General features: G+C 39.2%; 1 protein-coding gene across 3 annotated transcripts in view; it reads left to right on the top strand.

Annotated features, from left to right (window-relative positions):
- The window catches only part of LOC149572335 (uncharacterized), a 271,128-nt gene that overhangs the window by 161,309 nt on the left and 82,174 nt on the right, over nt 1-27,645 (top strand). For all 3 annotated transcript variants that reach the window (XR_016359910.1, XM_089813534.1, XM_089813535.1), the window contains 2 exons: nt 1,127-1,219; nt 1,367-1,510. Coding sequence is in view for 2 of the 3 variants with exons in the window: in XM_089813534.1 (XP_089669660.1) it covers nt 1,127-1,219; nt 1,367-1,510 (237 nt within the window). In the remaining variant the exon portion in view is untranslated. The remainder of the gene's footprint in view (nt 1-1,126; nt 1,220-1,366; nt 1,511-27,645) is intronic.

The following is a 27,645-nucleotide window of genomic DNA, read 5'->3' as shown; positions in this document are numbered from 1 at the left end:
CAAGAAAATGTCATGATATATGCATTGCCACATAATCAACAAATCAAAAAATGTCACATTATCCATGAATCAGATTGTCCTCATAGAAAAGGCCATGCTATCCATGATGTAAAATAACCATCCATAGAGTGAGTGGATAAGCAAAACATCCACGTAAATATCATATCAGAAAAACAAATCAACTATGGGGTGGCACTGCAAAGCAATGTCATCGTGAGGTACTGAACTGAATAAAATGATCCACTATTCAGTCTTAAGCCCATCCTAGTTAATCCAAATCTGCAGGCTGGGACTGAAGATCACATCACCAGATTTTCAAAGGAGCTTCAATCTGACCTGGTGATTGCTGCACGGTAGATCATTAAAAGTATTATCGCATCATCTTTAAAGTAATTTCTGGACTACCAGCTCAAAAGTCATGGATATTATTAAGCGATTATCTATTTTTATGTACAGATCATATGAAATCATTCTGATTATATGTTATTAGAAATGGAAGTTTAGTGTATTACTATTATCTTGTAAGGCTGTTTTATGCGAACTTGTAATGTAAATGCGTCTGTTCTGTGGGATCAATGGGCTGTCTCAAAGCTCAAGCTTTTCATGCCCTTTAGATTGTATAATGGTATTAAATATTGATAAATTACAAATTTTCTTCATTCGAAACTTGCCAGAAGCTTCAAGTTGTAGCTTATGCTTTGTACTTCAATATAAATTGAGTGTAATAATTAAAAAAAATATTGGTTGAGCTTTGGAGGTAGGATTAGGGAATTGCTTCACAGATGATAGTATGATTAGGGAATCGCTTCAGAGTTCATGATTATTTAATAAAATGCATTATATTTGTTTATGTTGCAATACGTGCTGTACCTGTGACATTTCTTTTATGCCTGCATATTTATAAATCTACTTTTTTTCTTTATGGTGGTGGTTGTCATATTGTTTGTCTAAAATTGAATTAAAAAATTACTAGTAGCTCTTTAGAATTATGGGTTCTATTATTATCTTTTTCATTTTTATTTTATTATATTATTTGAGCTATGTGCAGGAATCAGTTGAAGATATAGATATTTGCAAGAGTACATTATTATTTTTAATTTGATCTACAAAATTCTCAATATAATAGGGGTTTTATCGGTTAGAATTTGATGGTGCATCGAAAGGAAACCCTGGCAAAGCAGGAGCTGGAGCTGTGCTGCGAAATCAATATGGCTCAGTAGTATGATAATAAAACTTACTATAGTTATGCTATTGGTATAATTGTTTTTGAGAGTTTTTACATGCATTTGATAAGGATGTTCACTTACTGGTTTGTTTCCATGACAGTGTAGAAGTTTTTGATCTAAAATGGATTCTTTATAAACAGATTTGTGAACTAAAAGAAAATTTGGGAATAGCAACACATAATATGGCTGTATATCGTGCAATAATTCTGGGATTAGAAGGTGCTCTTAGTAGAGGAGTTCAAAGAATTCATGTGCAAGGTGACTCGAAACTTGTTTACATGCAGGTCAGTCTCTTGTCAGTCTCTGTTACTACCACACAAAAAGCTTTGCAGGATTTGTCTCTATACTTGTAAATTAGTGTTTATCTTGTTGTACCTGGATTTGGAATTATGTACTTATTTTTCTCTGTATCATGCATGAAAAAATGAGAAACGTTCAATGTGGACAAAATTTGATTTATGGACAAGACCACATGTATCTATGATGATTGTTACATTGCATGTTGAAAGGAAAGATAATGCTGTTTTTATGGTTTCCATTTGGATTCGTTCCTGTATTACAGAGCCACATTTGTACAATACAAGCTGTCTGCTGATGCATCATGAAGTTATAATTTTGTTGGGGATTTTGTGAAATATATTCGTAATAATCGTGTCTATTAACTAGAAATGAAATGAAATGTTCCATTCATACTACCTGTGAAAACTTGTGGAATTGATTTGTATTCTTTATTAACAGTTTTTTGTTTTTACCATTGTTGAAGCTCCTATCTTAAAGCATTTTCTAAAAAGCCCATTAGATTGTGCAATCAGTAAAAGCACATTTCAAGATATGTTTTGTGGTTCGTGATAAAAATATCAACTCTTTGGAATCAACCTTATGTACTATTCAACTCTGGCCTGTGAAATTTGTAGCATAAATGTGTGTCTAATAATAAGTCTAGCATTCTGTCAGGCACAGTTTTGAATACTCACTTTGTTACTGCAGCTTGACAATAAACATATTGCCAGACAGGCAAGAAATATCTCAGAAATGACAGAATATGGACTACCAAAACTTTTGCCAAGGTTCATATTATGCTAAAATAAAAAGGATGTTCCATAATTACGGTTGCAATCTGATCCATTTTATGTGTATAGCTGATGATAAAAAAAGACTTAAATGAGTGATCCTAGTTGAAATATCCCAGAACTAAAAGCAACAGATAGAGAAATGCTAGATTAGTAATTTCAAATTTTAACAATACACACATAAACCTGATTATTATCTCAGAATGAAATGGAGTACAATGTTAGGAATTCTGAGATATTGTGCCCCTTATATTGCTAACGACGATTCCACTTTTGGATTTGTGGAATGAATTATTTGATCTAGGTTGAAATGAAGGGGCTCCAATCTGAGAATGCGAGGCCTCAGGCAGCTTACCTCTGAGAATAACCTGCAAATTCACAATCCAATGTTGGCTGGGTTACGTGTAAATGTCTGGTGCAACAGAGCTAGGAAATTAAGGTCTCTTTCTCCTTGTTACCAGAAGCAGCAACTATATCATTCAACTTCCAAACTCTGTTGTATCTCTTCTAAATGGAGTGATGCGAATACAAAGGTTATGATGGTTAGAAAGCTCATGTTCTAGAATAACCACACTGCCACCAAAAGTCTTCCCTACACAAATCCATGGCATTAACTAATGGCAGATGAAAATTGACGTTAACTAATGGCAGATGAAACTCGATATTTTGGTTCAAGTGCTGCAACCATGTGACAATAGTGAGGAATATCCATTTGGCGATAATCATATAAAGTGATCGAATGAATATATTAAGAAGATTAGCAACAACAGGAGTTTAATAAAGAATACAGTACGAAGATGTAAGGGTTTATTATTCTATAGTTCAAGGGCCTATGCACATTATTAGATAGATGGAGGACTGATGAAAGCAGCTATTTGTTTTGATAAACCAATCACGACAACCCTCGTTAAGTGATGAAAATTTTCTATTCTACTTATTTTGTAAGAATACCTTGGATGGCATATTCATGAATATATTATAGTGACTATATGGATGTCATTAGACAAATTGTGGCGTGATCAAGACAAGTTATACATGCAATCAATACATTATATGACTATATCTAATACTGTGTTAGAAAAAGTGGTAAACAAAGTGTTAGCTTGCAGAGGCAACTGCTGCCTTGGAGAATCATCAATCAAACTAAGGGATTAAGTGAACAGGTTAAGAGTGCTTGATAATTATCCTGCATCGAGCACATACATTTACCTTTGCATTAACATGCTACAACAAAATGCTTGATAATAACTAGATAGTTGTGCTATCTAGGAAACACATGTTATAATAAGCAATATGGAGCATCGATAACTATAATTGATGAAAGTATCTAACTAATGTATTATGAAGTGTTGCAATTAGTAAGGGAGATGACACCTCACCAATCTATATGTGTAAGAGTACTTTCATGAGGAGGTGATTGTTGAAGTATAGCATCAGTCAAAGTAATATTGAACATTTCAATCTGGTTTTATGAATTATATTGCAGGTAAGAATAACAGATATATACCTATACACACACACACACACACATATGAGCTTATATATATATATATATATATATATATATATATATATATATATATGTTACTGCCGCCGATTCATATTGGGCTCCATTTGTTATTGGTTATATTACTATCACTGATTCATATTGGGTTTCATGCATTGGTTATAATTTGTATCAGGCATGTTAGTGCTGTCGATTATTAACTTGCAATTGTATTATTGTTAAAAGGTAATCGAGTAGTTATGCCCACATAAGGTCATGACCAAGGTCACCAGGAGACAAGGAGACTTGGAGGTCTCAGGTCTCTAGTACTGGTACCGGTACGACAATTTTTCAAAAATAGGAGATGGGGTTACTTGGACACAACAATTTTTTTTTTTTGAGTTTAAAGAGGCTAATACTAAATACAAAATTTTTGATGAATAGTCCTTTTCAATTAATAAAATTTACTAAGATTATAATTCACAAAAAAGGGCCGGGGGATATAGGATCACCCCGCGAATGAGTTCAATCGGCCGAAGCCGGAGCAAACAACATGGCCGCAGCCAGCAACTATAAACTATTCATCAAAAAAATAATAATAAGAACAACTTCATGCTGCCAAGGCAGTACCAGCAGAGGGAGGAGGATCATCTTTATCAGAAAATCCCCACACATCAGTGGGATTGTGAGGCTTACGAGGAACAGTCCAGCCGTCAGTAGCATCCGCAGGATCTGGGGTAGTTGCAGTCTCCGCATCCTTCTTGTCTGGCCGCAGAGGAGAAATTGCCAAGGCCAGCCGGGGAAACTTGCCAGAGTGCGCCCGTCTAGGGGGAGGAGCCGGAGACCAGCCAGAAGCCCGCCTAGGGGGGGGAGCCGGGGACCAGCCAGAACCACCACGTGGTGGGGAAGCGGAGCGGCGTCTCCAACCGCCATGACCATCGCTGGGAGAGCGATGGCGGGGACCCTAGGAGCGCGGCGTGTGTGAATGGCGACCAGAGGACTGGCGTCTGGAACGGCGACCGCAGGATGAGGAAGCATCAGCTGAGGCATCCGGAGGCACTTTGGCAATGGTACAAGGAGCATTGCCCTAGTGGTTTAACAATTCTTGTAAGTGGGCAACCTCCAGTGCAACTTTATTAGCTTGCACCTGTATCTGCATAATGACATTGTTACAAATGCATGCTTTAGTGTACATTGCAATGTTAACATCCAAAAAACTATGAGTGAATAAAACTACATTCCTATCTTTCCATAGAGAAAACAAAATTTCCATCCTGAAGGTATGCCAAATCTGGGAAAACTTCCGAGGAAATCTGGGGGAATCACCCAGAAGGATCATGTGCCATGAAAAAGGTTCGGGCCTGAAAGGCTTGAAAAAATCATGGATCCAGTGCCAATAATTCTGAGCACGTTTGCAAAACCAAAAAATATGCAAAAAGGACTCAGGTTGGCCACAGAAGGGGCATCTGGGGTCAGGAACCCCAATGTGCTTGAGTCGAGGCCCTAGGGGAAGACCTTGGAAAGCAAGGCACCAAGCAAAGTGAGCAATCTTGGGTTCTGTAATGGCACTCCAAATGGTGTCGAACCGTTTTCTCCATTGAGAAAGCGAAGAATGCAAATGCCACTGTTGATTAAGCATGTCCACCATCGGAAGGTGGGCCGAAAGCCATCTGTATCCCATATTGGGCTTATAATTGGTAAATGGAGTGGCAGGAAACCACTTCCAATCATACCACCAAGGTCGAACAGACTGAATCCCCACTTTATGAAGTAAGTGCACAGGGATGGAAGACAACAAAAGCTCATAAGTCTGACAATTAGCACGAACAAGGTGGTATTGAACTTGCATATCCTCCCAAGACCTGAAATTCATGGTGACTCTTGAAAAAATATCCTTAGTAGTGTGAATGCCACGTTTATAGAAACGCAGAGCACTGGCACCTTGAGTCTTGGCAAGAGGAATACCCTGGAAGGCAAACAGGGGAGACCACCAAATGTTCTGCTGATTTAAGGACAGCCCATTGCGGAACTCATTACCAGCCCAACGAAGCCAAGGTTTAACAGCTTCCTAGGCTTTCCAGATGCTCTTTATAACGAAGGAGCCCTGTATGACCACTGGTTCTCGCATAGTGAGAAGGGTCTGAAAACCAATTCCCTTCCAGGCCGGTCTGTTAGCAGGGAAGCCTGAAGAGATGCAATGTCTGACAAGAATTTTCCAGGCTTTATCTCCAGAAATAGCTCTGATAATCCATTTAGCACAGAGGGCAAGGCCCTGCTACCGAGTGGAAAGCAGGCCGAGACCCCCAGATTCCCTTGGGAGACAACAGAAATCCCAAGGAACTCTGTGAAAACCATGATGGTCAGAACCAGAGTACCAAAGAAAATCTCTGAGCAAACGTTCTAATTTGAGGTATGAAGCTTTGGAGGGAGCCCAACAAGAAGAATAAAACACATGGGTGGCAGCCAAAATCTTAGAACAAATCTGGAATTACCAGCCAGAGAAAGCGGCTTAGTGATCCAATAATCAAGCTTTTTGGTAATCTTTGTAAGCACAGCATTCCAAAGTTCCACAGGGGAAGCCTGGAAAGCAAAGGGAATGCCAAGAAAGCGGAAAATTTCTCCATGAGTAACCCATTTCCATTAGAATTGGCTGAGCCAAGGTGGAGCTGGCAAAAAAGACTGTCGGTAACAGAGCGTTTTATGCCATTGAATGGCAGAGCCAGAGGCTTGACAAAAGGTGTCAAGACAATCTAACGCATTTTTGATTTTCTTCATCTTCAAGAAGAGTGAGAAAAGAATCATCAGCAAAATGACCATTGACTAACTGGGAGGAAGAATCAGGCAAGGAAATGCCACGGACTAGCCCAGAAGACACAGAGTGAGCAAGTAAGTAACCAAAGCCTTCGGCAACAAGGACATAAAGCGCAGGAGCCAACGGACAACCTTGTCTGATGGAACGAAAAAGTCCAAAAGCTTCAGATTGCGAATTATTGATGGTGATGCAAGCATTAGCGTCACCAAAGAGCATCTCCACGGACTGAAGGAAATTGGGACCAAAACCCAGAGCCTAAAGCATAGCCAAAATGAAAGGCCATTCAATGCGATCATAGGCTTTAGCAAAATCTATCTTTAAAAAGATAGCCTGCTGCTTGGACTTACGGGCCCATTCCATACGTTCCGAGACAGCAATGATGTTGTCAAGAATATACCTAGATTTGATAAAGCTAGTTTGTTCAGGCCGCACAATTAGAGGAAGCATATGGCGGATTTTGAGAGAGAGCACCTTAGCAATGATCTTATAAGACACATTGAGGAGGGTGATGGGCCTCCAGTTGCAGATGTCCTCAGGATCACTAGCTTTAGGTATGAATTTAATATTGCCTTTATTTATGATCGCTCCTAAGCTTTTAGAATGGTATGCTTCAAGATAGACTTTGTGCAGATCAGGACCAATTTGCTCCCAAAGATGTTTGTAAAATTCACAGGGAAATCCATCACACCCAGGGGATTTGTCATCCGCCATGGAGTAAGCTGCCTCTTTGAGGTCTCGAAGGGAAAGAAGTTGCTCACAGAAAGCGCGTTGCTCAACCGCGAGGCGGTTTGGAGTAATAGAAATACACTTTCTGAGAGCCTCCTCATGAGCAACCGAATGGCCTTGTGAAACAAAAACGTTCTCATAGTGAAGAACAAAAGCTTGCAGGATGTCTGGCAGATTGGAAAGAACATCAGTTCCCTGTTTTATCTTTTTAATCCCAATATTGGTATGACGGGCTCGGAGAGCGTGGAAGAACTCCTTCTGGGCTTTGTCGCCAACCTCCAACCAGTGGAGACGGGCTTTGATTTGAGCTCCTCGGGCAGCATAGTTATCAGCAATTTGCTTTTCATGGCGAAGCTTGGCAAGCTGAAGTTGCAGATCCACATCAAAAGGGTTGAAGGTGAGTGCTTCAGAGGTTTTTTTGAGGGCAAGGGTGTTGGCTTCATAAGATCGTTTTCTGAAAATTGCCAGTTGACGCCCGTAGATGCGCAAAAAATGAGCCATTCTGGTAATGGCATCATTCCACCATTGAATCCAATCTCGATGGGAATGTGGACGTGGTTCCAAATTCCAGACACGTTGTATGTGGGAGATAGTGGAGGCATGCAATAGCACAGATTAAATACAAATTTTGAAAATAGTAATACTATAAAACTAAAAGACTAAAGTAAATAATAATAGTAATGTCCCATTAATATAGAGTCAAATATTTCAAAACTCACATAATCACAATATTGTATCTTATTGGTCTTTATTTTTGCATTAAAACCATTAAAATGAGGGCTAAAATATATAAAATTATTTAATATTTTGTTTTATTAGGAAACTTTGGTGAGACTTCAGTTTTAGGATTAGGAGACTAGGAGACTTCAGGAGACTTTGTGATGAAGTCTTCAACCTTTTTTAAGGTCTTTAGAGACAAAAAAAAATCTTCAAGACACGTCTCGGTCTCCGAGACATGACTTTTAGGGGAGAGACTGGTCTCTCTGTAACCATGGTCATGACCCTACGTGACCTTTGGCCATGTAGAGTCATACCCCTATGGGGACATGACTCTTTATTATCATTGCATCGGTGGGGACTAATCATATATAAATCCCAAGTCATATATGCAGTCCCAGCGATCTCAATCTCTTGCAGATCATTGAAGTCTAGTTGATCAGTCGTTTATTCAATTAGAAGATTCTCCAAGCATAGAATACTATTCTGAAGTTGAAGATATGCAATACACAATCTAAGATGAAGTAAGTAATCTGATTCATCACAGTCTGAAATTATAGTTTATTTCTATCATCCTATGCATTAACATGGTATCGGAGCCATCCTGATAAGAATTTCTATTATTAAAAATTGAAACAAAAATCTCAGATTTCAATATTAGAATTTTTATTCTCTAAATCAAAATGGTTAATCATGTAAGATTAGAGGATAGACTTGAGGGAGCATCAAATTTTTCATCATGGATAATTCAAGTCATGATAATACTTAGAGAAATGGAAGTAACAGAGTACATAGAATCAAACAAAACTATTCCTGAAAATGATCTGGTTAAAACGACATGGAAAAGACAACTGTTTATCGCATAGATTAATTGATTGGTGCACACAGACAATAGATGGAAATAACAAAACTTCTTCCTTTATTTGCATATTGCAAAACATTACATTATGCTTGATGATATCTCATGATTACAATGCTTCCCGAAGGGGGTATACATACTCACCGAAGGGCCTTTCGGAAGGTTCCTGAAGGAACCCATCGGGCACAAGTTGGCTACATAACATACTATCCTACCCGTCGGCTCATTTACAATTATTTATTGACTACACCATCCCCCCCAAAAAGAACAGTCATCTCCGGACAAGAATACAACAAAATTGTGCAACTCATGACCAAGAAACTATGCAGGGGGACGTGTCCGTGCTTTCAAATCACTTAGCTCAGCCCGAAGCTTGTAGACCTTTTCCTTTCGAATCTTAAACTCGGCTTCTGCTTCCATCTGAAGCTCCAGCATGGACTGCATCATTGCTCCAGCTTCCCCCATCTCCTTCTCCTTGTCCACTGCTGCCTGCATCTTCTCTACTGCCAACTGCTCCTTCTCTGCTAACAGGGCTTCTCTGTCGGATTGCCAGGCTGCCCTCTTGGATTCCCAGGTTGCTCTCTTTGAAGCCAACTTGGCAGCTGACTCCTCCCTAGCTCTCCCAGTTGCTACCTGATTCGCCTGCGCCTTCCGAAGAGTGTAGTATGCCTGCTTGTGCAACCTCACTATCTCTTGGAAGAAAACCTCAACCCGGCTGTCTACACCAAAATTTTTCGTGGTGGCCTAGTCCTGAAGCATCTCATTAGTCTCTACATCCGGCCAACCTTGCTCCTCAAAATAGACCGTGAAGGCGGCTGGGCATCCAAGTCGCATGAACGAGATGACTCCCTCTAGCTCCTTCACAATCAAATCCAATGCTTGAGTCTCCATGGAATCCAACACCTAATGAGCCCATGAGACTAGGGTTGCGAATTCGGCAATTAATGCGTCCTTCATTCCTGCCTCTCGAGCTGATGAATGTCCCTGCATAACCATCTCCACGGCATTGGCCATACGCTCAACAGTACAATGTGACAGTCCAATATCCGGAACGGGTTGTGCTACCTGTGGCTGACTGTCTACTTTGGAAATATCATCTCGCGTAGGAGTCGGTACATAAGCCATCCGAGGAGTCGGAGCACGGTGGAACCACGTGCTCAAAAAAGTACTAACCTCCCGAATGCGACTCTTTATCACGCTTTGGTGATGCCAAAAGTGCTACATCCATCGTTACCACTGCATCAGATCCTACAACATCCAAGTGTACACCCGAAATACTCTGTCCCTCTGCTAACTCCGGTGCTGGAAGATCAGCTACCTCCATGGCCGTCTCCTCCCCTCCATCTGGTATGTTCTCTACTGAAGGTTCCTAAACTCCTGCTGGCTATGCTACGGTGACTTCCATTGCTGGCTGTGCTTCAGAAACTCTTGTTTGTTGCGCTACGGGAACTTCTGTTGGTTGTGCTATGGCAACATCTGTTGCTGGCTGAGATACAACAGGTGCCACGGGTGTTGCTACCAGAAGTGCTTCAGCAGGGGCTGAAAAAGTCCCTCGGCTGACGGGTGCTGTTGTCTGAGCAAACCCTACGACAAACCCAACTCCCGACCAGACAGGAGAAGGCCTTACCCCATGTTGCCATGGTGCTGCTACTGTGACTGCCTACTGGGGTGCACTTGTCATCAGTACCGGCCGCCTTGTGTGTCCAAACCTTGGAATGTGAGCCATTCGTAGACCTGTTGGCACCAAACAGGGAGTAACAGGAACTCTATTGTGTGGAAACAGCAAGGGGGTAGCTGTGACAACTTGAACCTCCTCATCATCATCTTCTTCCCCTTCTTTGTCCCTTACACTGTTCTCCTCCGAAGATGTCTCCTGACGGCCGCTGTCTATATCACCCCTTGTGTCCACCTAAGGTCTCTTCTGTCCTGCAGCGCCTTTCTGTCCCGTGGCTGTATCTAAGTGCTTCCACCGCATGATCGGGGGTTCTCCTAGAGCAAGTGGTCTCGGTTTTGCCTCCAACTCGTCTTCTGGAATCATCCATGCTGCCGTATCAAGGAAGAGGCCAATGGCATAGTGAGGCATATAGAATGTCTTATGCTGGAGGGTCATGAACTCATGCATACGCTCAACCAGCACGGACGCCCAATCGTACACCTTTCCGTTCATAATTCCATTTATCATAGACACTTGTGGAAATGAGATATCGGATGCCCTAGATGATCCCGCAAGCTTGCTTTTGACCAAGTCCATCAGGCATCGCCATGGTCCTTCTTGAATGTTTGTTTTCTTTAAACCCCTCCCCTTCGATGTTGCAGCCAATGCTACTTGCTCTGCTTCCGTCATATCTCCACATACCAGTCTAATCAAAAATAGCTTTAGCTCTTTTGAAATTTTCTTTGGTTGAACCTTTTTGCCTTGCGGCCTTGGAATACCAAAGACTCATATGAAATCAGCTGCCTTGAATGAGACCACCAAGTCCCTGTCCAAATACTCAAATGTGCTCCTTCGAGAAGCTTTGCCATAGGTCTCAATCATGTCGTACAGGAACCCTTCATAGTCTTGAATGCAAAAAACAGGCATCCGAATAGCCCATTCTACCTGTGCTCTTCTGATGCTAGCTTTTACTGGATGCGTATTAGGGGTTTCTTGCCACCATCTTCTGCAGTCTATTCCACTCAACCCCTTGAATTGTATAGTTTGTTGTGTGATTTTGGCTGCTGCAGGTGCTGTAGGCTTACGGTTATGCTTGCTGCTAATGCCTTCATTCTGATTTCCTGCACTAGACATGTTCATGCCCTCCCCAACTTCAGACTGTTCCATTTGTTTTTTCCATTTTCGTTTGCCTGCAGACTCCATATATGGTTAGGTCAATTTTTATACTTCCCTCTTTGCAAGTGTATGGATCTGTACGGTAACGTTCAATAATAAGTCTGTACAGTGCTGGAGTAGAATTGCCTTGAGTAATCAACCGTACAGGGAGCATACAATTTTACTCCCCCTGGAAGTCCTAAGCCATGCTTTTCCTAGGAAAGCCGTACGAAAATTTGCAAGTTACAAGCCTTCCTCAATCCGTATGTTGGTGATACTGTGCTAAAATCTGTATGATAGAGATATTCTAAATTCCGTACAAGGAAAAAAAAATGGCTTTAAAATTCGTACGCTGGTGTTAGAATTTGTACCCCAATGTGCCTGGATGGTATTTGATACCAGTGGCCAAATTTGTACATTGCACCCAAGTTTGTAATTTCCATACGCTGGGAATGATGAAAAATGAATGATATTAAAAAATCGTACAATGCCCTTCAGAGTTCCGTATGGTGAACTTGACCCTTCATACAATTATAAAATCTGTACAACCTTACCATCTGAAGACATCAAAATCTGTACACCGAATGAGCCAGGGAAATCCGTATAGTAATCTCAAAATGAATGACTTAGAAAATCCATACGCTACCCAATCATAAGAAATCCGTATGCTAGTGGCCTCTTTTGCAATTAATTTTTTAAATCTGTACATGGAAAGGTTTTTAATAAATCGTACGATGGGAGCCTTTTAGAAGCCGTACGGTAATATCCTTAGAAATCCGTACGGTACCATCCATTAAAAAAGCCGTACAGTAGGTCTAAAACTGTACGGTGCTTTGTAATTTTTTTTTTTTTCAAATATTATTATTATTTTTTTTCAAATATATATATATATATCTTTTTTTTAAAGCAGAAAATTCATCTTTTCCTTTATGTGGGTGGCGATGGCTTACTGGGCGCGCGATAAATCTTTAACTTGCACCCATTCATGATGTCCAGAACTTCCTGTCCATCCAGCATCCACAACTTGATTGCTCCATTATCACCTACCTCGCGGATTTGATACAGCCTGACCCACTTAACTTTGAACTTGCCCGGCTTGATCTCGTTGCAGCCGTCGTACTTCAATACCCACTATCCGAGTTGAAACTTGTTTAGTTTTAGGTATTTATCGTGCCATGCCTTTTGCCTGTTTTGCGTTACCTCAGTCGTCCACTGTGCTAATAATCGCTTCTCTTCTAGCCTATTCAATTTTTACAACCGCTCCCTTAAGCTTTCCATATCGCCCAACTTGTTTTCCAGTGCTGTCCGCAGGCTTGGTATTATGAATTCCGCTGGTACTACGGCCTCCTGTCCGAACATCAGTTGAAATGACGTGTGCCCCGTTGTAACTTTATACACTGTGCGGTAAGCCCAAAGGGCAGAGGGTAATCTTTCCTCCCAGTCCTCGCCCTCGATCGCGCAGGATTTGTAGATAATTGATACCAGGATTTTATTGGTAGCCTCGGCCTGTCCATTTGCTCTTGGGTAGTACGGGCTTGATAACGAATGATAAATTTTAAACTTCATGGTGAGCCGGTAGATACCGCCTCCACCCATTTGGTGAAGTACTCCGTCGCTACGATGATGTATCGGCACCTTCTGGTTCTACTCACCTTCAGAGGTCCAATTAAGTCCAATCCCCATCATTCAAAGAGTTCCTGAGCATGAGAGGGATTCAGAGGCATGAAGTCTGTCTTCAAAGGTTTCCTGGCTCGCTGACATGTATTGCAGGAACTGACCCACTCCCTGGCATCGTTGTATACCGTCGGCCACCATAGTCCTACTAGGAGTATCTTCTGAGCAGTTGTGTTTGGCCCCATGTGTCCTCCTGCTGGTCCTTCATGTGCTTCCTTCAGTACCTGTGGAATCTCTTCCTCTAGGACGCATCGCCTTAGGATCTGATTGGGTCCCATTTTATACAACAGCCCATTAATTAGCTGAAACGTTTGGCTCTGTATCACCATCTTCCGTCTTTCATTCGGTGGCATGCTCCTTGGAAACTGTCTCGTTGACAGGTACTCGCCAATGCTCATGTACCACTTTGGTAGTACAACAATCTGAAACCACTGTGCATCGGGGAAGTCATCATTCACACCGTCTGCCGGTTCTTCTGTTCTGATATGTGACAAATGATCTGCGCTTACGTGTTTCTTCCCTGACCGTACGATGATCTTGAAGGTAAACTCCTGCAACAAGAGTAACCAGCGACTGATCCTTCCTTGAATGATAGGTTTGTTGATCATATACAATAGAGCCTGATAGTCGACATAGAAGATGAACGGTGTCGCAAGTAAGTAATGACGAAATTTCTGTACTGCGTAGACCATCCCCAAAGCTTCCCATTCGGTCGTACTATAATTCTGTTTGGCTTTTGATAGTAGTCGGCTGACCAATAGGTACCTGTTTGTGCCAAGGTTGCTCCAATTGCATAGTTGGACGTGTCGACATGTACATGAAATTCTTTGCTCCAATCTGGATACACCAAGATGGGTGCCATAGCCAACCGTACTTTGAGCCCTTCAAATGCTTCATCTTGATCCATTTCTTGTCGGAATGATTCTCCCTTGCACGTTAACCTGTCCAGCGTATATGCTACCTTGGCAGAATTTTTGATGAAGTGTCTGTAATAGCTTATATGTCTGAGGGAAGATTTTACCTCCGTTACATTGGTAGACGGTTGCATCTCCAATATCACTCTCACCTTATCCGGATCTGTCTTCAAACCCTCCTTATAGACTATGTGTCTGAGCAACCTTCCCTGGGGAACCATAAACCTGCACTTCTTCAGGTTCAGCGCCAGGCGCGCACGTCGGCATCTCTCCATACATTTGCCCAATGCTGCCAGATGTTTGTCCTCCGCACTGAACACTGACCAATCATCCAGAAATGCCTCGAAGTTTTCGACGAACATCTGATCAAAGATGTGCAGTATGATCCACTGGAATGTCGCAGGCGCATTGCATAGACCGAACGACATCCAATTATAGGTGTACACCCCATCTTCTACGACAAAGGTAGTCTTCAGCTTATCCTCCTCTGCGATTGAAATTTGATTGTATCTAGAAAAACCATCAATAAATGAGTAGAGCTCGTGTCCCGCTACCTCCTCTAGGATGCTGTTCGTGAATGGGATTGGGAACGGATCGTTGATGGTGATTGCATTTAGGCATCTGAAATCGACGCATATTCGGATTGGAGTGGTATCCTTCTTTAGTGAGATTACTATTGGGGAAACCCATTCGCTGGTCTGCACCTTTAAGATAATGTCGATCTCCAACATCCGGTTGATTTCCTCCATAACCCATGCCACATAGTTCTTGTTCATCCTGTAGGGCCTCTTCTATACAGGTACTACGCCTTCGATCAACAGGATGCGGTGTACACACAGTTTTGGGGGTACTCCTTTCAGGTCCTTGTATGTCCATGCAAACACATCGTTATACTCCAAAAATATCCTGAATGCTGCTGCCTTAAGTACTGGGTCCTAGTTATCTCCCATCAATATGTTCCGTGGTCCGGCTTCATCTCCTAAATTCATGGTCTGCAGTGTGGCTTCATTATATTTGATGGGTTCCCCTTCAGTGAACTTATGTGCGGGTGTCACATCCAGTGGTGCATCTCCTTCCTTCATCTTGGTGAATTCCTTTGGAAATTCATCAACACTGTGTCCTATCATCAGTATGTTGCAACTCTGAAATAGTTCATAGTCCTTTATCTGCCAATGGTAAAGACCATTTACTGAATCCAAATTGTCATCTCCTTCCAATCCTAGGACTCCCTCCTGATCTGGTTCCATACTCTGCCTCCTTTCATCCTTTTCTCCTTCGGAATCTGATGATAGAGCTTCTTCCTAGACCATTTGAGTGTGTAGATCGATGACGTACTTTCGACCTTTGCTTTCAAGTGATAAAGTATTTTTCTTCCAATTGTGCTTTGCCTTGGCTTGTATCAGCCACCCCCGACCCAAAATAGCATCGTATCCTTTCCACTTCAATGGGATCACACAAAGTCCAACAAGAACGGTTGTGTTCCAATCGTCATTGGTTGCGCTGTCAGTACTCCCAATGGCTTGATTCCATGTTGATCGACTGTTAGCAACTGGAAGGTAGGTGGCCACAATGTCGGTTGTCCCAACTTTTTCCAGGTATCTTCTGGTAGCACATTGACACCGGACCCTCCGTCCACGATCGTGTCTATTAGTACAATCCTCAGAATGTCCATTTCGACAACCATCGGATAGCATCTGGATGAAAGAGCTAACAGCATCGGGTCTTCCGCACTTGCGCGTCCCTGTTTCTCCTTTTCTTGTTTTATTGGTTGCTTAGCAATCAAGACTATATTCATGAGTGCTGTACGGAGTTGAGGCATAGTGAGTAATAGATCATTTATCTTGACGGGTACTTCGGCTTGCAATATTTGCTGTACGATGTTTTGTTCTGCGTAGTTCTGTACGGAGGTACCAAGCGTGTCCTTCAAGTGTGCTGTTTCTACTTGCGTTGCTCTCTGGATCTCTACTTGTGCTTCCTCCAGTCTCTTCTTTTCCTCCGTTGGATCAGGGTAGAGCTTGACTTGCTTCCGAGTGATTGCCAAAACTTCTTCCTCGTCCGTCTCGACAGTAATCAAGTTTACTCCGGACTTCGGGCACTTAGCATCGTCATGATTGCTAGGTCCACACCATCGGCATAGCAACTTCGGTGTGTTCGCCGTTGTGCACTCTCAGGCGAAGTGACCCCACAAATTGCATGCATGGCATTTGACTATCGGCCGACCATTCGCATCATACTGGATTCGACTCTTGCCGCCATTGTTGTTGTTGCCGCTATTGTTGCTGTTGTTGTTTTGACTGTGCCGGTTGTTTCTGTATCCGCCCGATGTGGCACCTTTTGTACTGGTGTTCCCGCTCCCTCTTGACACGGACGCTTCCTGCGTGAGGAACACTTGCTGTGGTGCTCTTGATTTCAAGTTGAAAGGGCATTCCTTTATCGAATGTCCCATGATCTTACAAATCTCACAAAATTGATCTTTCGAGCAGGATCCCTTCGTATGACCTTCTTTCTTGCACTCTGTGCACCATAGCTCATTGCCTTTCGTCTCCTTGTGCATGTTCTTGAACTCCATCATTTGAATCATGTCCTTTTGAAGAGCGCAAACCTTCTTGCTGTTGCCTTCATCATCGCTGCTATCTTCTCCTAAAGGTTTGTCATTATTTGAATCAGACAAGGTACTCTTCTTCTTCTTTGTCTTATGCTCACTTTCGAGGTTCATTGCCCGATTGTACGCTTTAGTGTATGTCGATGGTGGCATGATCTTCATCTTCTTTCGCAGCTTGGGGTGAAGGCCTTCAATGAACCATCTCTTTTGTAGCCCATCAGCCGGCTTATTCTCCATCTTATTGATCAGGTCCTTCAACTTCCTAGCGAAGACTCGGATTGTTTCATTCTTCCCTTGCTTAGTATTGAATATCTCCCCTACAATCTCATTATCGTCGTACAATATTTGAAATTCTGCGATAAACTCCTTAATATTATCCCAACTATTCAACTTTTGTGGATCTGTATCAGTAAACCAATCAATCGCAACACCCCATAGGGTAGCCGAAAACTGTCAAACCCATTCGTGTGTATCTGTTATGCCATTTGCCCTCCAGATCGTTTCACATGTTTTATAATGTCGAATCGGATTGGCTGTTCCTTCACCATCAAATTTAGGCAACTTTTCTTTTGGACCTGCCATTATTATTGGATGTTGTGGGTTTTGTTGTGTACCTGTGCTATTTTGTACTCTCGTGTTGTTTTGTACTCTTGCGCTGTTTTGCACTCTCGCGCTGTTCTGAATACTTGCATTGTTTTATATACCTGTACTGTTCTGCACACCCACGCTGTTTTTGACACCCATACTGTTTTCGACACATGCGCTGTTTTGTGAAGAAGGGTTTTCGTCAACTGAAGCTGTCTGTTCTAGAAGTATATCTCGGACGAAGAGTTCACTACACGTTCGTGCTCCCTCAGCACTCCAAGCCATGCAAGTCAATCCCCTTCCGTCTGGATTCTCTTCCCTCAGCGTATACAGGTTCCAAAGGGGGTATAAATACTCACCGAAGGGCCTTTCAGAAGGTTCTTGAAGGAACCCATCGGGCACAAGTTGGCTACATAACATACTATCCTTCTCGTTGGCTCATTTACAATTATTTACCGACTACAACAACAACAAGGCCATGAAAATTATTATAGACTACGTGAAGGATCACATTCTCCCTTCTATATCTAGTCTTCAAATTGGATTTGGGATGTTCTATACTATTAAAAACACGTTTGAAATCAATAATACTAGTAGATTGCTAACTTTAAAGCAAGATCTTCTATACATGAAAATGAATAATGGGGAGTCAATCACATCCTATTTTCTAAGAATCTCCAAGTTAAAAGATCAACTTGCAACAATTGGAAGCCAAGTTGATGACAAAGAACTTAGTACAATAGCTTTAAGAGGACTTCCACTATCATGGGGAACCTTCATTCAGGGTCTAAGCTCTTGACCCAAACTTCCTAAGTTTGAATTACCAAAAAATGAATGCACTCAAGAAGAATCAAGAGTAGTTTCAAGAGGATTAAGCATAAATCAAGAGAGGCATTCAAGCCCTTCATGCAAATTCGAACAAGAAAAGAAAATTCAAACATAATAAGAGGGAATTTGACAAACCTTATAAGAAACAAGATTGGTCAAAAGTAAAATGCTTCAAATGTGACAAAATTGGTCACTCTCACAACTTCTGCCTAGAATGAAAAAGGATTCAAGTAACAGTAGCAGAAGTCGAAGAAGAGAGAGGAAAAAGAAGAAATCCTTGCATTTTATCTTGCCCTCTCAAGTGAATTAAACTCAAATAAAAACACTTGTATTATAGATAGTGGAGCATCTCGATATATTATAGGCTTTATGTTAATTCTTTAACTTTATAATATACTGATTTGATTAACAGATCATCCTGATTTGTTCTTGGTTTACAAAGTCTCTATTTATATGATCTTAGCCTCCTAATAGGGATCGGCGCCAATCCTGAAGTAATTATTAGGTAACTAACTAATCTCCTTTGATTAGTTTGAAACTAAACTATTCCTCTTGGAAAGTCGCCGATCATTAGGAGAAGGTTTTATTTTTGACTTTGGAAAGGACATGTTCTTTGTAAGGACATGCCCCTTGGTTTTATATTTATGTAGGGTGTGGTTGAAGGTTAAGGACAAGCAAACAATTAGAAGTCTACTCCTTGATCAACTCTACCCTCAAGACAATTCGTAGATACATAAATTATCTCCAGAATTATAAGTATTGATTCACACAAGTTTGAATATTGAAGACTATACTATGAAGTATAAGAATAAGGCATAAACTAACTTTGATATAGATTACAAAATTTGCAGAAACTTTACATGGTATTAGAGCTCTGGTAGTCGAACCTAGGCTCTGCGAATTAAATATCAAACTTGATATATATCTAGCATCATTCGCCTGTCTTCAATGGCATACAGAATTAGACCCGAGGACATGCTTGGTGGGAAAGAACACTTTGATGCTAGAAAATTCAGAATCATGATGATTCTTGAAGAAAATGATGTAAAATAATTTGTTGATTCAGCATCTAGAAACCTACTATTGAACCTTATAAAACTATCTAGAGCAAAGGAAAAAGGAAAGCCATTCAGATCATATTAAATAGAGTGAAAAATGATATAGTACCCATGCTAACAAAACATCAAACAACATTTGATATGATGAATGCATTACTAAATGCATATGAGGTTAACAATGCAACTAGAGTTCTCGCTCTAAAAAGGCAACTAAATCACATACAAATAAAGAAGGGAGAATCGATGAATTCTTACTTCCTAAGGGTTGCCAGCCTAAGAGATGAACTTGCAAGTATAGGAACCATCATTAATGACACAGATTTAACACTGATGGCTATAGAAGAATTATCAGATTCATGGGAAACATTCACACAAGGAGTAAGTGCTAGTGATAATCTTCCTGACTTCAATATACTTAAGGGAGACTGTCTTAAGGAAGAATCCATAAAACTCAAGGAAGGAGGGAAATTGAAAATGGAAGATGAAGAACTTCATGTTCTTAATACAAATTCGTATAAAGGCAAGAAGAAGAACTTCAAGAAGAAAATGGGTAATCAAAAGAATGACAAACCTAAGAAAGATCTATCCAAAATACAATGCTTCAGATGCAAAAAGTTTGGACACTATAGGTCTAATTGCCTCAAGAATTCTAAACAGCAAGTGAACTGTACAAACATTACTAGGCAAGAAGATAACTATGATCTTGAGAATCGTGTATTCTATTCGGCACTATCAAATGAAGTTTGATGTAAAGCAAGGGTGATTGATAGTGGATCTTCTCGACATATTATAGGATGCAAAGAAGCACTAGACTCTATATCAGAAAAGGTTAATGGTCAAGTCACCATCGATGATAATTCAACACATTTCGACAAAGGAATTGGAAATTGCAACTTGAAAATAAAGTCGGTAGTTCTCTTCTTCTCAAAGGAGTACTCTATGTACTAGGAATACAAAGGAATCTAATTTTGGTTACATCACTTGAAGATGATGGACATAATGTTGCATTCGTGGATGGTAAAGTTATAACTTGGGTTAAGAACTCCTCAATTAAGAAAGCAAAATTGATTGGTTAAAGAAAAAGGTATTTGTATGAATTAAGTTCAGAACCTAGTTGACCTATTGAAGGCTTAATTCATGAAGCTGCTGATATAAATGAAATATGGCATAGAAGGTTAGGACATCTAAATTTCAAAACCTTGTCAACTATGGAGAAGATGGTCACTGGTTTACCTAAGCTGAATAAAGATCACTGAAGCATATGCAAAGGATGCGCTTTAGGTAAGGACACCAAAAGTCCATTTCATGATAGCACTAGAAAAACTCACAACGTTTTGGAATTAATCCACTTAGATTTATGTGGACCTATGTTTGTTCTTTCTCTTGGAGGATTCTGGTACTATATACTATTCATAGATGACTTCTCTAGGAAAACTCAGATTTACTTCTTAAAATGCAAATAATCAGAAGAAATCCTGAAGAGATTTAAAGAATATAAAACCTTAATTGAAAACTTATTAGGACATAAAATTAAAACTCTTAGGGTTGATAATGGGGGGGAATACAACTTAGATTTGTTTAAAAGGTTTTGTAAAGAAATAGGAATTAAGAGGGATTATACCATTCTTTATAACTCGCAACAAAACGGGGTAGCAAAAAGGAAGAATAAAACAATTATAGAAGCTGCAAGAGCTATGATATTTGATCAAAATTTAGAATATTATCTTTGGGTAGAAGCCTCTTGTACTACTGTTTATATTCAAAATAGAAGTCCTCACTCTTACCTTAGAGATAAAACTCCTGAAGAAGTCTTTATCAAGGTTAAACGCAATATAAGCCATCTTAGGGTTTTCTGGTGCCCAGGATATATACATGTTCCAAAAGAAAAAAGAACTAAGTTAGAACCCTTTGGGAGGAAAGGTATTTTTGTAGGGTATAGTGAAACATCTAAAGCATATATGATGTTTATACCTGGTCAGAAAAATATTGAACTTAGTAGGGATATAATTTTTGAAGAAGATTTAGCATTCAAAAGAGCCCTAAGTTTTGAAGAACCCTCTCCATCAGCTAATTCTGAAAGAAATACTGAATATGAGTCTTAGAGGGAGAACATTGAAGAAATTGAAGATGAAATTCAAAATCTTAATGTTGAAGAAACTCAAAATTCTAAGAAAAGACAACTTTGGGCCATTAAGACAGTAGAGGAAGCACACGACATCCTTGCACCATCCGGAACAATCAGAGAAAGCAAAAGAATCAAAAGATTTTCTAGTTATACATCAAACATGAATGATTTGTCTAAATTAGAACCAACCAATATTTTAGATGCTATTAAACATGTAGCTTGGAAGGGTGCTATGATGGAAGAATACCAATCCATTATGAAGAATGATGTTTGGGATATTGTTCTTAGACTTGAAGGAAAATTTGTTGTCTCTTTCAAGTGGATATTTAAAATAAAGCATGCTACTGATAGTAGCATTGAAAAATATAAAGCTAGATTTTTGGAATTAAGCTGGTCTATACGTGTCAATCCGAGAGCGTTAGCTTGCAAAAGGTGTCCGAGCAGTATGCCATCAAGAAATGATAGTTGTGAGATGAGGGGTTATGAATGCAGCTACGACATGCGAAATTGAGTCTATGAGAAATGAAATAAATCCAGCGACAGGAATAGTCACTTCCTGGCGACAGGAACATCAAAAATAAAGCAAACTCAAAAACATCAATCTACAATAAGATAATATCAATAATAATTTAAAGTATTAACTAATCTAGAATATAAATCAACTAATCTATAAATCAATACAATTATGAAAACTTGAACATTTAATTTATTAAAAAAATTAATACGTAATAAAACTATTAACATTATATAATAAATAAACTACACTAAATAAAATAATCATCATGCTTTACCAAAGTGCGGGCCCAAACTTGTCAGTTTGCACGATCAGTAGAGAAGATAAACTCTACGCTACTGTAACCATGCCAAAATGGATGTTGTTATTCATTGCAAAGTAGTACAGTTCAGACCTATGTACAGTAATCTTTTCCTGCATAATGTTGTATATTACCGCTCTCCTCTGCTATATGCTTACACTGCTTTTATATGTAGATCTTATAAAAGGTTTTGAGCCATTTTGGGAATACATACAATAAGTAATACATGGCAATAGAACATAAAATTGTTGCATGTCAATAATAGGCAGCTTATTGTTATCAAAACAACATTATCTTCATCGTAAATCTTGCTTGCAGAAACGGAACCGTGAAAAGTGGATTAATATTAATTGTAGCAGCTACAACGGTTGATATAATTTGAAGCCTCATTTCCATCCACCGTTTCGAGCTATGGTTTTGAAAATGTTTAGATGTAACACAATACATATGTAGAGCAGATGATGTGTATTCTTTCCACACGATTCATTAAAATGAATCTCAATTACAATGTATTTTCCTAAAACCTTTATGTCCTTTCCACACGTACAGGCATCCGCATTCAGAATAATTGGAGTGAATATCATTCGGTGGGTCATAGTTAAATGTGTCTAATCTTGAAATAATCTGCGCATTGACTTGGTGACCTCCCATCACTTCTATAGCCTGTGACTACCAAATTTCTGGCTCCTCCATTCATTGGATAGGATACTGATCTGCTAATCCATTCATTGGCTCATCATTCCCTCTTGACATGTCTCAGTCCCAACAGCAATCCTTGTCAGTCATTGGTGGTTCTTCCTTATGTATGAGATATTCACAAGTGGATAGAGCTTTGTATTATAGTAACAAGAAGATACATAGCAGGTTACATAAAGACTTGCAACTCATAATCAATGTGTTGGATAAATACGATCACATCTTATTTATTCACATATTCTATCTAATAGCTAGATTAAATATTACTCATATATATTAAATCATATGCAATTTTTAAGGAGAAAATTGAATATAAGTGGAGATTGAAATGAGTGTGAAGGCTTCTACGAAGGCTAAAATATGGTATGATTTGGAACATTAAATGCTCGCATCAGAAACCTTTGCTCCTGTTGCCAAATACACTTCTATAAGAGCAGTCCTAGCTATTGTAGCATCAAAGGGATGGAAAGTACATTTGATGGATGTAAAAACAACATTCCTTAATGGAAGGATTATATAAGAGGTATATTTGGAGCAACCTGATGGATTTGAAACTCATGATCCTAAAGTTTTTGTTTGTAGCCTCAAGAAAGCTCTCGATGGGCTTAAACAAGCACCAAAGGCTTGGTAGGAAAGAATTGATAGGTATCTCATCGGCTTAGGATTCTCCAAGAACGAAACTGATCCAAATCTATATTATAAAAGAAATAAAAATGATATGATAATTTTGATATTGTATATTGATGATTTACTAATAATAGGTGATGATCATCTCATAGATGAATGCAAGAAAGATCTAATCAGAGAATTTGAGATGAAAGATTTAGGACTCCTTCATTACTTCCTAGGATATCTTGAAGAGATTTGGAATGTGGAACTGCAAGCCTATATCTTTTCCAATGGAGACGAATCTACATAAACTTAAAGAAGCAGCAGCAGAATCACCTTCCATAGATTCTAGTCTCTACAGACAGATGATTGGGTCTCTTATGTACTTGGTAAATACAAGACTTGATATTTGTTATGTTGTTAATGCCTTAAGTCAGTTTATGTGTGAACCAAAGGAGATTCACCTAGTTGCAAGTCAAACACATTATGAGATACAAGGCACTCTTAACCTTGGACTCAAATATGAGAAAGTTGATTTGGATATGCATGGATTCATAGAATCAGATTGGGGTGGAAGTGTTATGGATAGAAAAAGTACTTCCGGATGCTGTTTTAGTTTAGGATCAGCAATGATGTCATGGATATCTAGAAAACAGTCTTCAGTAGCACAAAGTTCCATAGAAGCCGAATATATTGCAGCAGCAATGACCTCTCAAGAAGTAGTTTGGCTTAGAAAGTTACTTGTGGGTTTATTTGGTCAAGCCATGAAGCCTATGATTATTCATTGTGATAATCAAAGTTCCATCAAGCTTTCTATGAATCCAATTTTCCATGACAGGTCCAAGCATATTGAAATTCCTTACTATTATGTTAGTGATATGGTAGATAGGAATACTGTAAAATTACAATACATTTGTATTGCAGATCAGCCAACATATATTCTTACCAAACCTCTCTCTTGAGTAAAGGTAGATCACTTCAGGAAAAGAATTGATATAGTTGAATTATTAAATTTTGTATTCGTTAAATTATTAATAAAATAATTTTATTGTTAGGCTGTTGACTATTATGGGCTCCACCAGTTGTATTCATTATTTAAGAGGTGACGATCTTTGAGATAATGAATACTTGTATAAAAGACATTATGAGAGATGATGATCTCTTAGATAATGTGTTAAATAGTAGAGAACTACTGTTAGATCTAGATGAGTTCAAGATCACATTGTGATATAGACATTATTATGTGTATAAGTCACAATTTGGATGAAGGAAGAATTTCATTATCCTGTGTTCTGGTGTAATGACCCTTACTATAAAGGCCACTGGAACCCTCAAACTGGACTTAGGAATTTTGTCAAACAGTTGGCATGTAACCGAATAAGGCTGCAATATTACTAATTGTTGTACAACGAAACCTCAATATATGATGCCAATAATGTATGAACAACAATTCCAGATTATAACACTACCAATCTAAGAGATAGATGACCATATGAAACTCAAATATGAAGTCCAATGCAATTCTGATTTTTATGACAGCAAATAGAACTGATTACAATGAGAGACTGTCACAACTATGCACTTCTAATACATCAAGCTCTTGACAATGCAATGTTATGACATGAACAATAACCCAATTCAGATTTGGAATGCAAATGACGAAACTTTTACAACAGTTATTAATGACTGGAAATAACTATTTATGCAATGACAGTGCTGACTGTTTTAATCCATAACATGCAATATTTTGGCAATCAAAACTTCAGTTTGTGCACTTGGAATAGCTCCAATTTTGCCGGATATGAATGCTGAATTAATGCCACACGAAGACCTCACAATCTGCCCCAAACCGACTCACAAAATTGCTGCTGCTGCCCAACTGACAGGGCCGTACAGGTACGGCCTGGTACGGCTGCTAGATAAAAATATTGCAGCGTTTTTTTGTCACTCCAAAAGCAATAAATCTGGGCGCCTAGGGTTGCTGAATAACCCCCTAAAATATGAAATTCATCCGTCAAGCCAATTAGGAGTTATGAGCAAAAACGTGGGTCCAAACCCTGGACTGGCAGTCTGAAAATAATGCACAACTGTGTCTTCAAACCCTGTTAATCAATCCACAAATGCTAGGGCACAACTGAAACCCTTATTCCAACCAAAGTAAACCCTTATAACTGAATCTCAATGAAGTCCAAATGAGATGGCTGAATTACCAACTCCTCAAATGCAACAATTTAAGTGATATTTCACACCCTCAAAGTCGCCAATCCAAGGGAGTGATTCGTTCCCAAAGATCAAATAATAATTTGCAGACCCAAGAGACTACAAATTTGCTCCACAATGGAAGAAGTAGAAGAAATCTCAAATCCAAGCATGTCCAAATGAGAGGCCCAACCCTCTATTTATTCACTTTTCTAAGAAGTTGCTAGAACTTCTAGAAACATCCTTTATAAAATCTCATTATAATGCACTTTTTATAATAAAGTAATTTTATAAAATAAAAAGTGCAACTCAACTTAAAATTATAACATGTAGGCCCCAATAACACATAATAATAAAATATAACCTCTTAACACTTCTTCAAGAGCAAGATATGACCATCTGATCCGCAAAATTGACTCTCTCTCCACACCATTTGCCTACGAGAGTCTGGAATAGGCAAATCCATGATCAATGCAAGGTCGAACTAAAGAGGGGACATTACATCTGGTAGATCTTAACTTAGGATCATGTTATGATATAGGAATACTAGTACCTATGAGTTGTAACTTGGATAAATGAAGAATTTGATTATTCTCCAGATTTATCCTGTATATTGTATTCTTAGCAATATTGTTATCACTAGAAACAGTGATATGTCATATCACAGGTTTAGTAATACAACATTGTATCATGTGTTCAATAATACCACATGCTAAGAAGATTCAGATATATATAGAGTTATCAATTCTTGCTTGTTCATCTTAATTTGATGTTGCTAGATATGATATCTCTCAGTATGATTATCGATTTAAGAGGGAGTGTTAATTCCATAACTTTATAATATATTTATTTGATTAATAGATCATTCTAAACTGTTCTTGGTTACTGAAGTCTCTATTTATATGATCTTAGCCTCCTAATAGGGATTGGTGCGAATGCTGAAGTAATTATTAGATAAATACCTAATCTCCTTTGATTGGTTTGGAACTAAACTATTCCTCTTGGAAAGTCACTGATCATTAGGAGAAGGTTTTATTTTTGACTTTGGAAGGGACATGTCCTTTGTAAGGACATGCCCCTTGTTTCTATATTTATATAGGGTGTGATTGCCAGTTAAGGACACACAAACAATTAGAAGTTTGCTCCTTGATCAACTTTGCCCTCAAGACAATTCGCAGATATAGAAATTATCTCTAGAATTATATGTATTGATTCACACAAGTCTGAATATTGAAGACTATACTCTGAAGTATAAGAATAAGGCATAAATTAACTCTGGTATATATCACAGAATTTGCAGAAACTTAAAAGTTTAGAGACAAATTTGAAAGCTTCTCAGAAGACTTAGAAGAAGTAACAATTTGAGATAATTCTACTCATTCGATTAAAGGTTTTGGGTCTTGTTAGATTAATCTAAATTTAAGAGTTACTCTCCAACTTAAAAATGTTTTATATGTACCTGACATAAAAAGGAATTTGGTCTCTATCTCTGGCCTTGCTAATCAAGGACTCAAAATCATCTTTCAACAGGACAGAGTTCTATCTTGGCCAAAGAATTCTAACATCAAGAAAGCTATATCTATTGGATTCAGGGACGAAAGTTTATATAAACTTTGTAATCAACAAAATTTAGCCGAAAGTCATCAAACTTAAAATTCTTTTGAACTTTGGCATATGAGATTAGCACATATTCATTTCCGTGCATTATCATCAATAGGGAAAATTGTAAAAGGATTACCTAGTCTTAAAACTAATCACTTAGGCATTTGCAAAGGATGTGCCCTAGGACAAAACACCAAGCAATCCTTTCCTAAAAGTATTCATAAATCAAAATC

The sequence above is a fragment of the Cupressus sempervirens genome, chromosome 2, assembly GCF_028749045.1.
Source record: "Cupressus sempervirens isolate cs-2001-9-10 chromosome 2, ASM2874904v1, whole genome shotgun sequence".
In the NCBI taxonomy this organism is placed as follows: domain Eukaryota; kingdom Viridiplantae; phylum Streptophyta; class Pinopsida; order Cupressales; family Cupressaceae; genus Cupressus; species Cupressus sempervirens.
The sequence above is the reverse complement of the archived record's forward strand: the minus strand, read 5'-3'. Positions and strand labels throughout refer to the sequence as shown.